The following is a 17847-nucleotide window of genomic DNA, read 5'->3' as shown; positions in this document are numbered from 1 at the left end:
AGTACAGCAGCAGAGCATTTGCTCTTTGTTGATGTGTGTGTGTGTCTGTGTGTGTGTGTGCCTCGCAGACACACTTTTTCAATCACTTTTTTTACACACATTAGGACAGTCTGCCTCTTCTTTAAACTGTGATGGAAGGAGTGGAAGCCCACATGCACACAGACACACACTCACACAGTGCCTGGACCGGCTTTCAACAGCCACATAGACACTGTGGCTACTGTCTGGTCCAGGCCGGAGCAGGGGCGGCCGGGGGAAGCGGCTCTCCAAATATAGCCCCTATATGTGTCCTTGTGTAGTTATTAAGAGATTTACACCACCTCAAACGGCTGAGGTCAGGGAAATGATACATCCCAATGCTCGCTGGCTGGAAAAGAAAGACAGTCAGCACGGGGAGGGGGAATTGATAATTGGTCAGTTTTTCTGTGGCCAGTGGTGGTCTGAGATGAATCGGCCGGCTCTTTAGGGATGAAAGTGATCATTCAGCTGGCCACAAGCACGCACACACACACACACACACACACACACACACACACACACACACACACACACACACACACACACACACACACACACACACACAAGCTGTGGATCCTGTGGCCCGGTTCCAGCTGGCATGGACACTTAGCATTTAGCGACACAGTGTTCACAGCTTCCAGTAGGGGGTTTAGTGGGCTGTGAGAGGGGGATTTTTTTTTTTTTTTTTTTTTTTGAAGGATGAGGAGGAGGTCTGGCGCATCACAAGAACAAGGCCTGGAGTTCATTAGAGCGAAGCCCACTGCTGCTGTTAACACCACTAATCAACTGGGTGGTGGCTTGCTTGGAACTTTCCCTCCACCCCTTTCTTTGTTTTGCCCTCTTGCCTTGGATACGTTGAAAAAAAGAACAACTCGGTCTAAAAGGAGAGCAACTCGCTCATTTCCTTTTAATTCAATTTCAAGAGGGCCTTACTGTGCTGTTCATATATTTGAATGTGTTCTGTAAATGATATTACAATGGATGACTTTGTATTATCACTGTTGTATATTATTTTAAGTGTTGAGTAATGGTGCAAACTCTGCTCATGTAATCCCATCATTGATATCTTTAGATTAGCAGTGTATCTGTGCAGCAGCTATAAATGCAACGCTGGCTGGTGTCAGATAACGATCAGTTCTCAGAGGTTAACCAAATCAGAAGATCATGAATTCCGAGGGAAGCGAACTAAAACACTCTTGAGTGAACTGAGACGCTGCATGACATGTCAGAGTTGGATTTTCTTTTTTAGAATTAAAGGAAATGTGTTATACTTCCTTCGCAGGGGTTATTTAAACCACAGCTGTTGAGAGGAAGAAAAAATACACATGGTAGCTTTTTTATGGACGTACTTAATATTTCAAAGTGTGTTGTTGCAATAGACTAGGAAGTGTCTATAATGGGTAAATAAATGTGCTAAACTGAATGAATAAAAGGGGATCAAATTATTGGTCATTTCCATTTTATTTTTGAGAATTATCCTCTTCTCATAGGAGTATTGAATATCTACCTTAACTGTTTGTGATTTAAGTTGAGTTTTACTTGTGCATCTTGTGTCAGATCTCTTTTGAGCATTTGTCCTGGTTTAAAGATGTCTGGCGCGCCTTGTTGAAACAAAAGTGTGCCATTCCGCCAAGGCAAATTTAAATACCTGTCCAAGTCATCAGAACGTAGGTTAAGCTTGGTGTTAATAGGCGCTCTTTGGCCGGTTGACCCTGGCTGAAGCCGCAGTGTGTCGGGGCTGACCGCCAAACATTTGACTTCCACTCTGCAGGGCTGGGGGCCAGAGGGGTGCCGGTGCTCCACACTGGCCCCATTTCAGAGGGGTTTCTGTGGTCAGATTAATATTTAATGTGTCAGGGTGCACTTAGGAGAGAATGCCTTTGTTTTTCTCTCTATGATATCATAACCACAAGATAGAGTTGGGAGATGGAAGCCAATGCACACATGAGGCCTAAACAGCAGCGCTCAATATGTATCCCGGGCTGAAAATGGACGCTGAAGGTTGTAGATTTACTAGCCTCCTCTCAGAGTAGTGGTCGCATCATCTGAAAGCATTATGGAAGTCTATGCAGAACAAATAAAATGCTGATATAAAATGTCTGGTATTAACGATGTATTGCAAAGCGATTGCTGTGTTTTGAATGGATGGGTGTGCCGTTCCCAGCCCGGCTTTGTTTTGTAATTGTGTGTGTGTGTGCGCAAGTGGGTTTTTAAAAAAAATTTTTTATTTCCTGTAGTGTTTTATCTTTGCTGCAGAGTAAGTTGAGATGTTGCTTTGCTCCTTTGCTCCTCCTGTGCTTTGAAGTGCTTGGATGTGAATTCAAGAGCAAGAAAAGTGTCAACTTTTTTTTTTTTTTTTTTTTTGCTTTTCATGAGCTCGCACATGATTCCTTGAGAAGTGACCGGACCACATGAGCAACAAACTCCACCGAGTGTTACCCGGTGCTTCCCTGCCACAAAAGGTCATATCAGCCTCGCAGGCGGTGTTTGCTCAGTGAGGTGACTGCCAACACCACGCCGCAGTTCAACGATCACCCAATACAACCCGCTTCCTTTCGTCACCCGCACTTTTCCTCTTTCTCTAACTGTTTGTCTCGGCCTCCAGTGAAAGAAACATATGTTCCTGTCCAAGGGGAGACACATTAAACACAGGCTCTTTTTAGTAAAGAGCCCGGTGCTTTTTTCAGGGGCAAAGTGAAACTCTATCTGAACGGCAAAGGGCAATACGTGCTTTGGCCCCGACCCAAGTCTGTACTGAATATATTTGAAGTGTAAATATTTGTATTCGACGTATAAATGGACTTGATAGGCTGCAGATAAGAGACTAAAATTAATGCAGAGCTCATGTATGACGCTGAACACAGAAAACTATGTTCGGACTTTAAAGTCTTCATATGATATAGGATTACATGGAAAAAGGTGTTTGCGGCATATGTCGTATCTCAAAGCTACAAAATGGCGTTTCAGTAGAAGTATTTGAGGAATCAATTCTCTACTACCACAGCTTCAAATCTATGTCATTTGTTGTAGGTTAGGAGAGCCCATGCTGTAGGGGTCTTGAAAAGCTGCTAAAAAAAAAAAAACTCACACACACACACACAAGCGCTGCAGCCTTATCTAACTTTTGAAACCCCACAGTGCAATGTGGGGCGACAGTTGAGCACGCTGCAGTTGGGGCCTACTTTTCTGAGAGCAAACTTCCGTTTGCTCTCAACAGACGCAGAGGACGTTTCAACATCTGTTGAGCAAAGCCTTGTACACCTGTCTTCCTCTTCCTATTCTCTAGCAGACCCGAACCCTTTGCTTACTTGTTCCCTCCCAGTGCCTATCCGTCACCCTTTCTTACACTTCCCTTTTTGTTCTATAGTGAGCACGGGCTCGAAAAAAGCATCTCTGCAGCTCTGTGCTCTGCACTGCGCTACCCAAGGCCACCGATCGCACTATTGGGTATTTAAAGTGGGTCGAATCAAACTTCTTGTTTTGAGGCTGACCCTGAAGGATGTGGGTTTTACCCTTGGCTGGTGATTGCGGCTGTCTCGTCTGGGTTTAAATGAGTCGACGTGAGCCACACTCAGATACTGCACTGCTTTAAAGACATTTACGTTGCACTCCTGTGACACTTTCATTATGAACGCGTTCAGTTTTAGGGCTGTATAATCCTCATGAACTGAATGCGTTGATTAGTTTATGGGATGGGAGCTGTCTGTGCATTTCGGGTCTATTGTAATCGTGTCATTAGTGACTGCAGTGACGAGGTTATTTTTCTCGCGGGAAACATTATTTAGGCTTTCAACAAGAGGTCACCAAAAGTTTTTGGTATGCTTTTATCTGTAGTTAAACCTCTTAGGCCACAGCTGGGGGGGATCGTCTGGTCTCTCAGGCAGATGCGTCAGCCTGTCTCTGGGGACAACAGCAGTGTGAAAATCCCCCTCGCAGGCCTGAAAACAAGCCGCTCACAGCGGAAGTTGCTACATGAGACTGTTTGAGCAAAGAGCGCAGCCTTCCTTTTCTGATAAGGGGATAGAGAGCTTTGCGTATGTCTGTGTGTGCGTGTGTGTCTTTGTGTGTACAGAAGCAGTGCCACACAAGGACGGCCCTAAAGCGAGGCAGGTTGAGGCAGGCGAGGGGAGTGAAGGGGTGCCAAAATAGGGCCAATGCACCCGGATTCTCAGACAATACAGCGAGACCCGTAGCACGTCGAGAGCAATCATCCCTCTTTTGTCTCCCCTTTCTTTGCTATGTGTGTGTAACTGTGTTGCTGGGGGGTGGGGGGGTGATATGAGATGCTTTTCAGGCCTTTTGGCTTCCTGCCGACAGACTTTGCAGACTTCCCGCTGCTGCTGCTGCTGTTGCTTTAGCCTTGTCGAGCACAGAAGGCCTATTTGGCTCGAGTGACAGATCACATTAAAGCAATAACCTGCGTTGACTGTTATTTTAGCTTTAATGGTGAATGGGGGTTGTTGTGCGCCGCTTCATGCGTGCGTGCTCGTGCTGGAGCGTACGTGGTAGTGTGGTTGTTGTGAGCGACGTACCAGGGAGAAAGGTGGGGGCCCCCTCGCGAAGCTGTGGGAAAGGAAGGCAAGCTGCCTCTGTCACATACATCAATGCAACGCCAGCAGAAGTGTCAAACGGCTTCGCATTCACACCTTCATGCGTACTCGCTCACACACAACAATGTGCGTGCATACATTTTCCGCTGAAAACACACACACACACACACACACACTCACACACACACACACACACACACACACACACACACACACACACACACACACACACACACACACACACACACACACACACACACACACACACACACACACACACACAGAAATAGTTCCCCAGAATAACGACTGATATTCCAGGTGAGTCACAGCAAACTTTTAAAAAGTGTGACTCTTCCACTGAGTTCATTTCACTTTCAGTCCTCCTCTTCGAGGTTATCAGACACGTTAGGGGACGACTGCAGTGGTGTTGAGGTTTCTGTGATGATTCTTGCCGGTTTTAAGGAGGTGTGTTTACCCAGAGGAATACGTCCCTGTCCTCCCCTGGAAGCAAGAGAAAAAGCTCTCACCCTCCACCTATTATTTGCTTGCTGTGCCTAACCATTAAGCCCTGAAGAAATAAATACCCAGACCGCAGGGTGGTGGTACACGGCGTCTTTTCCAGTAACCAGCAGGTGCCTTATTCCCACAAACCGCCCCCCTTCCCCTCTCTCCACCCCCTGTTCCCTGCTGTCCCAACACAGCAAACAGTTTATTGTCATAATGCAGTGGGAGAGAAAAAATATTCCTCCACTCATGGGCCATTTATTTTTCTAAATGCAGATCGGAACTTTTATTGAATTACAGCTGAACGGTCGTAATGGCTCTCCTGCTCTATGGGTCAGTGTAAATAAGGAAGAGTGAGCACATACAGAGTGGGCATTTTACTTCCCCTCATAGGTAAGTAAACAGGAAAGACGCTTGGCCAGTGAGTTTAGAGGAGAGCGAGTAGGTGGGGAGACAGAGAGAGATGCTAGCTGAGCGTCATTTTTGGATTCTAAGAAAATGTCCTCGACATGCATCATCAGCGTAAATTAAAAGCGCTGTCTGGGCCCTCTGTAAATAATTTGGTAATTTGGACTGCATCCTGCTGTTCTATCTGGCGTCAGCAAATGTAGAGTGGAAATTTTTGTCTGAGTGGAAAAAGAAAAAGCATTTCGCCCCGCGGCTATTGTGCGTGTGTCTTCGCACTCATCAGCCGGTCCGAGGCACAGGCATCCTGCAGTTTTCAAAAAATAAGACAATGTTCTTTTTCTTTCTTGCATCAATGCCAGAACAACACAGAAAACAGAGGAGAAACGTTGCTGCAATAAAATAAAATCTCTACTACTTCTGACTTTGTGTCACAGTTCAGTGGTATTTAGATTATTTAGCGTCACTCTCACAGGGTCATTTGAATATAACATTTTAACTAGGAAGTTGTGTGTAGCAATGAAAGTAAAGATTCCCCAAAGCTTCCAAACATGGTTTCGGTGTCAACAGAGGTCAAGGAGCCCACATCTTATCTCTTTTAATTACCTTCTCCGAATCAACATTGATGGCAATAAAGATTCTTTCATGTCTGCGCTGTCATGCTATGATGGGTCTGACACCAATAACCACACAGTCGTTTGTATCTAAAAGAGAAAGACCCCCCCACCAAACAAAATCACCAAATGTGTGTGACTGTCTGCGGTGCCAGGAGGTTTCTCATGACTGCCAGAGGACACTGTCCTCATCTGTTTTGCCCACAAATACGAGTTCCCCTCTTGAAACGTTGCAGAACTATTTGATATGAACTGCTGCATTCCAGTAGAATTATCAGTTGAACAATATTTGCTCTACCTATGTGATCACAAAGGGAACGCATTGCACGTCCGGAGTGACCCCGAAGACGGAGATTGCCACAGCTGACGTCACAAAGTGCCAGTTATCAGAAGACAATGTAAAGTCTGCTCATTATCTGATTGCATCTGTCTGTAAGCAGCGTCGAGTCAAGATCACAAACTCTGTGCTCAGTAGTTTGAAAAGCGAGTCGCCTTTTTGTCTATGGATGTAGGACTGATTATGTGCGTGCATAGGCTATGATGGCTCCGGGGCATGGATGTGGGAGTCACGGCAGGCCATTAATAGTCAGGAAAGCACCCGACGTCACGCATGCCACTGTCTCACCCCCTCCCCCCCACCACCCTCCCCTGGCACTGATACACCTGTAGGCCCTTCTTTCAAAGACACCCATCTCCATTTTCAAACATCAAAGTTGGCTTTGAGAGAGCAATTCGCACCAAGGCTGAGCCTTTCATGTGATTTGTGGAGCATGGGCGTGGCCCGTGTGAGGGGCCGACTTAAAGAGATGCACCTGCCAGGTGCACGGAGCCGAGCGCCCGCACACGCAAATACATAGGCAACAACATTTCATGCTATCATTTTCTGTTTACTTTGCAGGGAGACTGCAATATCACAGGGAAAAATAACACAGCAAATGTCATTGTTTGTCTATTTGCATACTTCATACAGTCTGTGTGCCAAATGCAAATAGAATCAACCCGCCAACTCCAACATGGAACCTCCACCCCCACCACCACCACCCCTACCCAGCCATCCCACTGCTGACCCGACTCCTACTCCCCACGCACGCCATTCTCCCTCTGGAGCCGTGCGCACACACCCAGCCGAGTAAATAGAGGCAACAAAACACGACGGTACTTGTGTGATTTTGGTGAATGTGTGGCTTCAGTGGGGAAATGTGTGTCGGCTCTGTGTGAATGTATGCAGTATTATTTTGTTAGCGTGTCACGATGTGTTCATTTTTTAGCATTTTCGAAACACGGGACAAATTGTGACTTTGATTTCGTAGCGGCGGAGAATGGATACACATCGTCTGCGAACAACTTTGTTGTTCCTCTGTGAATCTTTGTTTTTTCCTTTCATTGAGTTTAAATGAATTTTGTGAAAATGTGCACATTGTGCCACTTGAAACCGAGTAAGAACATTTTGCTTTCTCGTTGACCAATCAGATTAAATACAGTCTCGAATAGGAACTTTTTTGTGATGACTAGTAGGGTCTTTAGTGTCTCCAATATTGGACCTTTGAGCGTTGATTTTCACACAAAGATAATGACCTCAAATCTGTCATCACATATTCAGAAAAACTGCTTTGCTTCTCACAACAATTTTGAACTTGATCATGCTCAAATTATATTGACATGTTTTCATTCTCCCATAATAGTCATGTTTTATTTATTTATTTATTTGTTTTAATGAATTCAGACTTGGCTTCCTGTGAGGGCTTTTTTGTTCATTTTAACACAAACATTTTCATATGGATTTATAAAAAATGTAATGCTCAAAAATAATGTCAAGATAATTTATTATCATTACTTCACAAACTTAAAATATCTCTCTCGCTCTCTCTCTCCCTCTCTCTTTCTCTCTGTTCCTCTCTGTATCTCTGACTAATTCTGTGGGACGGAGGCCACAGAAATATAGATTAGAGCTTATTAGTGAGAATAACCATCTGCTTAAGTGTGAAAGCTTATGCACAGCGACAAACAGGTTGAAACTCCACTCTTCACTCATCTGTTTGACTGCCTTTCTCTCATTTCTTTCTTTTTGAAGCTCGGCGTGCCCTCTCTTGTTGCTGGATGTGACAAGCTGCCTCTCGGACTGAACCGGAGGGAGAGCTTTCATCAACCATTGTGCTACCAATTTGGGTTCGACACAAGTTTGATAGTAAAATATGACGGACAGATCACAGTGTGTGGTAGGGGTGTGATGACGAATGCCGGATGTGTGATGAGGAATTCAGCAGCGAGGGGAAAAAAATACTCGGCTTATCATGCTTTCTTTCGAGAGACAGAATAACACCAGCGTGTGTTTATAAGCATTTACCCGTCAGGGCTTGTGGGACGACATCAGTGGACGCACAAGTGTGCTCATACGGCACAAGAGTTTTCAGAAAGCATGGCGCTCTTTGTTACATGGCCGCAGGCGAGCCACCGTCTCTGCAGTCCTGTCAGTCAGGTTCTCCTTAACTGAATCAGTAAACATTAAAAAAAAAAAAAACCTCCTCCTGCCCTCCCTCCAAGCCAGCTCCTGCTCCAGCTCAGCTGGCAGCCATGCAAATGCTGGGATCTGCTCTGCACAAACAGTGCTGTAAAGCCCCCTCGTGCAGGCCCCAGCCACACACACACACACACACACACACACACACACACACACACACACACACACACACACACACACACACACACACACACACACAGACACCCGCAGCACGCCAACACTGCAGACAGGTGACTACAGTACCAGCCAAGATGTGGCTCAGCTCTCTCTGTACCGAGACATTCAGTCTACATTGTGTGGCATTGTCAATGAAAACTAGAAAAGCTGGATCAAAGCAGTCTTGGAATATGTAACTGTCTCCAGAGATGAGTTATAATAATAATCTAAAAAAAAATGCTGTTGGCCCTGTACTTTGACCGAAACCATCATACAGCCAACGGAGTGCGGTGCCTTGTGGTTGGAGAAGAATCTGATTATTTTTATGGTCCTAATAATGTATGAATAGTCGCGTGTGTTCCTTCTCTTGGACTGTACCGAGACATGGCTCATACTATACAATAAGAATGTGCTTCTTGTTTAAATATGGGAGGTTTGTTATCTCATCTCATGCGATTTCTATTTTGAGGTTGTGAGTTCTCCAAACTGCACTGAAAGCTCTTTTGACACCAATATGTTGAACAATACAAATACTCAAAATAAAAATAAAAAAAATTAAAATAATGTTTGAATGTGGACAAACGACATCATAAAATGAGCAAACTTGTTCATACTGACAGTTTGTGGTCCTGAAGCATGTTGAAATTGTTGTCGTCAGAGAATTGAACCGAGAGCACATTTGTGTAGCTTTTTGAATGAAATAACCAAAACCAACCCCCAAAAATGTTGCAGTAAGTAACATTTTTCATAATTTTATCTTTTATTTACATAAATTAAGCTATTCAGTTAGGTGTGATTGCATTAGATATTTTTGTAGTTGAAAGGATTCCCGGAAAGTGACTTTTGTTTTTCCTTAGTATGCGAAAAATGCAGCAATCTTTGTTTCTTTTGACGTCAAACAAAGCCAGCCCAAGTACTTATTGAAATTTCAGGATGCGTTCGACATTAATCGGCCTGCGCGTGTTTATTTTCTATCATTCTATGAATTTCCCTCTCAGTGCCGGGTAACAGACTTTAATGAAGACCTAAATTCCTCCTGCCCTAAATTAAACAGTGTCACTTTATAGCCCCGAGTGACGGTGTAAAAGTAGCACGGCCACTCTGACGCCTCAGCTTGAGCCGTAACATGTTGACAGACAGGCAGGAGACAACCTTAATGTACACAGTTATTTCAAGCCTGGGCATTCGCATACGCACAGTAGAGCGAGAGAGAGAGCGAGAGAATTTCTGCACAGACGTGCAACCTTTTTTCTTCTTTAAACAAAAGACAGTGGAATTGAAACCGCACAGACACACACCGTTATTTTTATCAAGCCCCTCTCTCTTTTATATCTCTGCAAATAGCCTCCAGTTTGGAGGGTGGGAGCTAATGAACCTATCCCGGTGCCCCTCAGCTCCAAGTGCCAGTCATATTCCACTCTCATGTGGCACTCCCCCCCCCCCCCCCACCCATCCCTGTTTTGACTGGGCTAAATCTACCCCTGTCCCAGATATCTACCTCCACATCCATGAGCCTGAGACACAGCTATCCTGCCGTGCAGTGGTCTCTAAAGCCCTGCACTCCGACACCCACGCAAGCAGGATCCCTCGCTGTACAGAGTGTGTGATCGCTGCAGCACAGACCCTCAGAACCTGACTCATCTTGGGTTCGGCTGCTCTCCAGCATCCCTCACGCCAAACAGCACTCAACCACATGAGAACCGAAGCTGTGACTGCCCGGCGGCGCTAACAGCTTTAGTACGTCCCGGCGACTCTGCCAATGGCCGGAGTCTGCCCTGTGTTAAATCAACCAGCCACTTATGTGGTCAGGCAGGTACAACCCCTCTCTGGCCAGTACTGGGGAAGGCAGGGGTGAAGAAGAAGAGGAGGAGGAGGAGGAGGGGGAGGAGGAGGAGGCGGGAGCAGTGATGGCTTCCACTGAGCTGAGCCACCTGCGGCTTAGTGGTCTTGGGTTATGCCTCTATATCCTTTACAGTTTCCTCTAACTGGGCCTGTGCCCCACTACACACACACACACGCACACACACACACACACACACACACACACACACAGTGTTAATCTCGACCCATGTGATCATGTGAACAGAGACGATTCCTCAACAGAAGTGATGAGCACACAGCAAGAACCCACGCATGCACTCACTATTGCTCAACTCGTGCGCGTCTTTCAGCACAGATCGTGACACACTATTGTCTCCAGCGGCGCAGCTCTGCAGCGCGTCACGAAGCGATGCACCGTCACAATACCAGCTGGTGTGTTTGTGCGCGCGCGCGCGCCTGTACGTGTGCGTGTACTTACTGCGGGGTTCCCGGGGTCCGTCCACGGTGACTTTGATGGCGCGGTGGTAGGTGGCAACTTGCGGTGGTCCGGTGAACACGGTGATGGTCAGAGTGAAGCTCTTTCCTGCAGATGCGCATGAAAAACCTTCATGAAAATTATCTGTAGAGCTATTCCACCTCCCCAATACTTCTTCGTATGCAACAATACTTCGCTTGTTCACCCACAAAGCATCACCGGCTTTTTTTTTTTTTTTCGTCTCGCTGCAGCCTTTGAGTTCAAATTAAGATAATAAAAAAAAGGAGAAGCCGCGGACCGGCTCTTTTGACGGTCTGGTTGCGGATATGATTCAGATTATTGCGGGAATGTCTTCCAGATTGTCTCGAAGAGTTTACAGCAACAGTTTATTGTTCAACAAGGCCGGATCTTGCTCCCATCTGCATCAAAGTCCGTGCAGAGGAGGGAGGCAGGCTGCGCCATGCAGCGGATCCCCGGTGCGCGAGAAAGGCATCGCTTGTTAAAACGAGACTGCGTGGGAAGACAGGGGAAGGGGGGGAAAAAACCCTCGGATAGGGTAATTGAGTACAGAAACGAAAGGTGTGGGTTACTGTTTTAATTTGGTGACGAGACCATTTTCCATTTGACATGAGATGGTAAATATAAAAAAAGGCCCAGGAACCGCAGACGATCAATCTATTTTATTTGTTGCGCTTCTTATATTAATATCCCACTATTTTTGGTATTCACGCCTGCATATTGACACTTTTAGGTCAACACAGAATGGTCTAACAATGTAGGGGCGTCAGGCCTCTGCGTCAACCTCAACATCCTGCAAACTGGCCTGTTGATGTGTGGATTTTTTTTTATTAGTCAATTAAAAAAACATCCTCTATAAAATGCCGCGCATTGACGCTGAACAGTGTGAGTCCCATACAGTGGCGGGGATTAACTGACAAATCGCCCCATGGGCATAAATTGTGAGGTTGTTGGAGGGTTTTTTTTTCCACCCACCCCTCCGATTTACACCAGGAGGATAATTATTGTGTATTCCCGTGGATTAGGGAAATTATACAGCCACATTTCAGCCGTGCGCCGTGACGCATGCCAGATGTTTGGGATGACACCCGTGGACGTCAGTTGGCAAAGTGTGGGCACTCGTCTTACCATACGTAAGTGAGTCCACATTTTGCAGACTTATCGTGGTAATGGACAACAGAAATCAGCACGAAACTGGCACCACTTTTAGGACAATTGCATTATAATAAATATCACAGAGCAGAGTCTGTGCAACATATTTGGTCACCCAGACGGTTAATATTTTTTCACTTTAACTCAAAAATAATAACATGCTGTCAGATGTCAGTCGTTATTCCACTTAGACCTAAGAAATATGATCCATTATTATGATAAGTGCGTTTCCAAATGTTGCTGCAAATGACATTACTGTATGAACAGAGGCTTTGCCACTCTGTCAGGAGTGTGTGTGTGTGTGTGTGTGTGTGTGTGTGTGTGTGTGTGTGTGTGTGTGTGTGTGTGTGCGTGTGTGTGTGTGTGTGTGTGTGTGTGTGTGTGTGTGTGTGTGTGCGTTTCAGAGGTTGCGCTCACCTCGTCCGCTCCTGCCCACGAAGCGCAGGTCGTTGAATCGGGCCACCTGGTTCTTCATCACCGCGGAGGCGTTCCTCAGCTCGGCCGAATAGTTCTCGTCGTTCCCGGCCATCACGGTAACCAGAGTCCCGTCGGGCACATCCCCGAGAGCCACGACCTGCGCGCACGAAGAGCGAGAGAGAGAGAGAGAGAGTTGGTGGTCACTCTGGGTCACCAAACCCAATGTACACATGCAGCGCGCTTAAAACCGCATCCGACTGCCATCATATTGAGTGCCGATATCTGCGCAATTTCGCCACAATGTCAACAATTAACCATGGCACGAATTGTAATATATTTTTCCCTCACTGGGCTTATCCTAACGTTGAAGTCGACTATTTAAACATACAAAAAAAAAAGAGGCAACTTTTAAACAAGCATTCCCATTTCCTGCTTTAAACATCGTTATCATCGGAACTAATCCAAACGCTTTAATTTCATAACAACACTGTGAAATAAGCAAATTCCAAATCATTCATATAAAAGATAAATGGTAAAGTCTCCTTGAAATTTAGGCCTGATGATGAAAACATTTGTTTCAATTTATTCTAATTCCGGCTGCTTTGTGTGTATTCAGCGGTTGTTGTTGTTGTTGCTTTTTGTCAATCTAACAGGGCCTTGAAAGAAAACACGTTTCTACGTTTGATTTTCACATAAATGCAGAAACTTACAGACAGATCTTCCACAATTGAGAAATAATTGTGACTCACTTCCTAAATTCCACCCGTTTAAAAGAGAAAAAAAAATCTATATTTTACTCATGCATTTCTTAAAGTCACTGCGCACAATTACGGGAGAAATTAAATAAATGTGGATTAGTCATGCGCCTTGCCTTGAAAGCCACCGGCAGCGTCTTGTTGCACCGCCAGTGAGACGGCAGCACGGAGCAGAGGAAGTTGGGGCTGTCGGTGCGCACGAGCTCGCCGGCGTGGTCCGCCAAGACGTCCACCACGTTCCTGGTGTCCGATCTCGACCTGAGGGGCCCCGGGGTGGCCATGGCCCCGTTGCCGTCTCCAATCTTACTGCAGGGGAAGGACGTGGAGGGCGGCGTGAACCGTCTGGTGGTGGGCGGCTCTACGGGAATATGCATCACAACAGCTTGGGTCAGTGCCACCTGACTGGGTCCTATCAGAAGAGCAGAACTCTTCGGGGGGGGGGGGGGGGAGAAGCAGTTTTTTTTTTGGTCGTCTTCTTTTTATCCGGACGCCGCTGGTCTCAAAAGTCCACCGTGCGCGCCGAGAGGATGGAGACGAGAGCGCAGAGAGAGAGAAAGACTCGGTACCTCAACCAAAGCAATGCGCTCTGATGACTTTTCAGTTAAATTATCTGGAAATGATGAGCCAGTCTGAGGAACATCAGGGTTGTTCTGTTTTTCATCAACTTCAGCAAAAACGAAAGCTCCAGAGTCTCTGTCAGCACTGACTTAGTCTAATATCATCCCTCTTATCACTAGAAACAATACATCAGCACCACAAACTACTGAAGCGCACACTTGAAAACCCCCAAACAGTGAATAAACTTCCTATTTTTTCACATTCGGTGACAAACTGTAGCAAGTAACTAGGTAATCCAGCCGCGGTGTAAAAAGTAAGACAACCCAAGCCGTGCGGCTGTCTCGGATAATCTCCCTAAAACACAGGAGCAAACCAGGAGGTTTTACCAAAATATCAATAAACTCTCGCAACAAAATCGCTTTCAACGTTAAAAAAGAAAAAAAAAAAGAGTTCTCAAACGCAGCGATCTGAAGTGAAACGAGAACTTGAGCGCAAGTCTGTCCTCTTTACGTGCGTAAAAGTTGTTGCGGTCGTATCCCCGTCGGATTTCCCCACAGAGAAAGAGACGCAGGAGCAGTCCCGTCGCTCCAAGTCGGATCTCCTTAAAAGTTATCCTTTAGGGCGCAGGAAGGAGCCGCCAGGCTGAACGGACTGCAGAGTGCCGCGATATTATTTTACCCTAGTCATTTTAGTGTTTAGTGGTTGGGAGTGTGGAGATGATTTCCACCAATGAATCTGCTGGGTTGGGCTTTCATCAGACCAATCAAATCCCCGGCGCTCCTCCTGCAGCCCGACGCTTGTTGTCACACATGAGCTGAATTATTGATGTATATATAAAGATATATATATGTGTCTGTGCGCTTTTCTCTGCGTTTATGTGCTATCGACATGCTGCGGAGAGGAATTGGTGCAGACACAAATGTCCTCTGATTTGATAAATTAAATATACATTATGAGGTTATAAATTATCTTTGTCTTTGCGCACTGTTGGCGAGATAATGCAACCTTTAAATGTGTTATGAATTGATGGTGGCTCATTTTAACATGTAATATCAACTTCTATGCATTTATTAGTCCAGCCGCAGTTTAGATTATATAAGAGGAAGAAAGTTTTGTTCATATTTTTTTAATTGAAGCTGTTTAGAATTAATCATAAAATGAGATTTCACAAGCCTATGGTTTTTACTCATTTCTTGATAAGAAAAAATATATTTTTTTAAAATTTAGATTAATCTTTACGCATTTGCGCTTTTTTTCTCTCATAAAATACAATTATGGCTTGAATGGTTCAGATCTGCATCTCTTTAATTGTGCGGATTGAAAATATTTTTAAAGCAAACAAGACAATCGCCTCCTATTTTTCCACATCAGAGTAATGAGCTTGTGCGCCAGCGGCTGGATTCACCAGAAACTTGAACTCCAGCGTCGGCACACCCTGAGTCCCTGCGCGGTGCGCCAAACTGACACTAGTTGGCGCGTTTGCCTTTTCAATGGCTGTCAGCTCAGACAGTCTGCTGCAGACGTTTCACATCTGCGAGTGGGGGGGGGGACTTTTATCCCCGCTCGGAGATAGTCGGAAATCTGAATTATATTCGTCTTAAATCAGCATTTTTTTTTTTAAAAAGGGATTCCGACCGATTTATAAGCGATTCCTTGTTAGAAAAAAACAACAAACAAACAAACATTTGAGTTATTTCATATATTTTGCTTGAATCGCGTTTTTTATTTATCGTTTCAAAGAAATGTAATCACTATGAAGGTTAAGACTTTTATTCGTTTTTCTACTGTGACCTGAAGCTATCCCATAAATAATAACGCTGTATTATTGTATTAAAACATAAATAAAAATCGATTTCTTCAATCCCTTATATAAATGAATCATCTGTGAAATATCAATGAAAAATACTCAAATTTAAATATAGATTCATTGATTGCCAATTGAGTAGTTCATTATTAATACACTGAGATTATTTCTGGCTTACTGTAGAGACAACTAGTGGAATTTCGTGCTGCTTTTGATCGCATTTTAACATTAAAATATTTTTATAGCATCACTGACGATAAAAATACAGAGCTTGTTCTGAAGAGTTTTATTGGAACACATTTAAGATGCATTAATTTTAAACATGTCTCATCTTAATAATGATGCTGCTGTTTTTATGTGTTGTGCCCCTTGTGTGCGTGCGTGCGTGTGCGGGTGTGTGTGTGTGTGTGTGTGTTTTGTTTTTAAGTTGTTTACTTGCCAGAATAAATTAGGAGCGGTTAAGTGGTGTAAGGAGTCATCTGAATGGCTCCAGATTTCCCCCCTAATGTCCTCTGACGCACTGATCAGAGCTCCAGTCACAGAGGAGGATGCATGAGCTTTGTTTAAAAAAAGAAAAAGAAGACATTTTAAGTGTTTGACTAATATCAAACATAAAACTTAATATCATCGTAGCTGTTTATGTGACCACAAATGTCACTCGTGAGGTCGGTGCAGCATGCAAAGACTTTTAGGGAAATGAAGCCTGTGGAGTCGTAACTTATAATTGTGGTGCCTCTAATGATAAACAACAACAAAAAAATTAAATATGTAATTATTGTTCAACTTTTGAATTGTACAAAAATCAACATGTTATTTCTTTTTTTGTGTGTGATTGAGGACAGTGGTGAAAAGGTGACATTTAAAAATATTGACCAAGAAAATTATGTAAAATGCTCCTATTTTTAAATTGCACTAAATAATATGGAAAATAATTTATTTATTAAGCCTTTGAAGTGCACCCAACAAATTGCTTTTGTAACTTTTCCACCTGATATTTCTAAATAAGCACCAGATCTGTTTATATTTTTTATCAAATCTATTGGAGACCATACAAACTGTCCAAAAGTCACATTCCATCATTTGCATTTAAAATATACTTAAAATGACACTAATATGAGATACATTTATGAACATGAAACATCATGCATATATTTAAAAATCTACATTATAGTCAGTAACACTAGTTGTGGGTGTACAGTCTCCATCATCTCATCTATTAAGTAAGTTAAACGCACAGACTGGGTGTCAGCAGCTCTCATTTTATGCATTATCTGACTTTATCACGTTATTGTTTTTTGGAAAAAAATATTGAAGATGGAGTCACTTGCATAATGACAGGCTAATTATATTTTATTGGTAACACCATGTCCATTACTCTTTGATGGACCGCTGGCAGCATTTATGTGTCTCTTGTGAGCGGAGGTGTGTTGGTTTTCCTATGAAAATACAGGGGATCCCCAGGCCACAGCTTATTGTTCAGATTGGAGTCACGACATGTGCAGCAGCAGCAGCAGCTGAATCCTCACAAGTGCAACTGGAAGAAATCATCTCTGATCAGATCGTCTATCAAGCGGCTTCTATTTCGAGTGCAGCCCGACTGGGACAATGACGAGGCCGGTGATATTTTAGTCGTCCCCCTGCCCTAGTTCATTATTAATATGTGACCACACGCCCCAGCTATACCCCGCTCGGCGGTAATGTGCGCTCCGGGCGCCTGTCACATTTAGACCTCTGCATTTCAGCATGCAGTTTCTACAGTTTCAGCCACACAGGCTATTGAGGACAGAGCCTGCCTTGCCCCTGAACGGTTTTTAATGATCTGAGTGGGTTGAGCCTGAAATCAAGACTGAACTCCAGGATGATACGTGAAACCTCTGGACCCACCTCAAAAAAGGCCTCCAAACATATGATTCCTGCTGTTCGGGGATTAAAAGAAAGCGGTTCCTTCAGGCATAAATGGAAACAAGACACATAATTAGTTATTGAAGTTGGCTTAGTGAAAACAATTCTCTCAGAAGTTGGTCTTTCAATTATTGATCGGATGAAACACCTGAATCAAAAGAATCTCTGTGAAAGGAAATC

At 44.4% G+C, this 17847-nt stretch overlaps 1 protein-coding gene across 4 annotated transcripts in view; it reads right to left on the bottom strand.

Annotated features, from left to right (window-relative positions):
* The window catches only part of runx3 (RUNX family transcription factor 3), a 52810-nt gene that overhangs the window by 16804 nt on the left and 18159 nt on the right, over positions 1–17847 (bottom strand). For 3 of the 4 annotated variants that reach the window (XM_080512946.1, XM_080512949.1, XM_080512947.1), the window contains exons 2-4: positions 13520–13761; positions 12649–12805; positions 11065–11169 (exon numbers count right to left, since the gene is read on the bottom strand). In XM_080512946.1, coding sequence (XP_080369072.1) covers positions 11065–11169; positions 12649–12805; positions 13520–13761 — 504 coding nt within the window. Of the gene's footprint in view, positions 1–11064; positions 11170–12648; positions 12806–13519; positions 13762–17649; positions 17669–17847 lie in introns of those variants that run through there. The other variant, XM_080512948.1, reaches the window with a different exon arrangement.

This window comes from Blennius ocellaris, assembly GCF_963422515.1.
Source record: "Blennius ocellaris genome assembly, chromosome: 17".
Lineage (NCBI taxonomy): Eukaryota > Metazoa > Chordata > Actinopteri > Blenniiformes > Blenniidae > Blennius > Blennius ocellaris.
The sequence above is the reverse complement of the archived record's forward strand: the minus strand, read 5'-3'. Positions and strand labels throughout refer to the sequence as shown.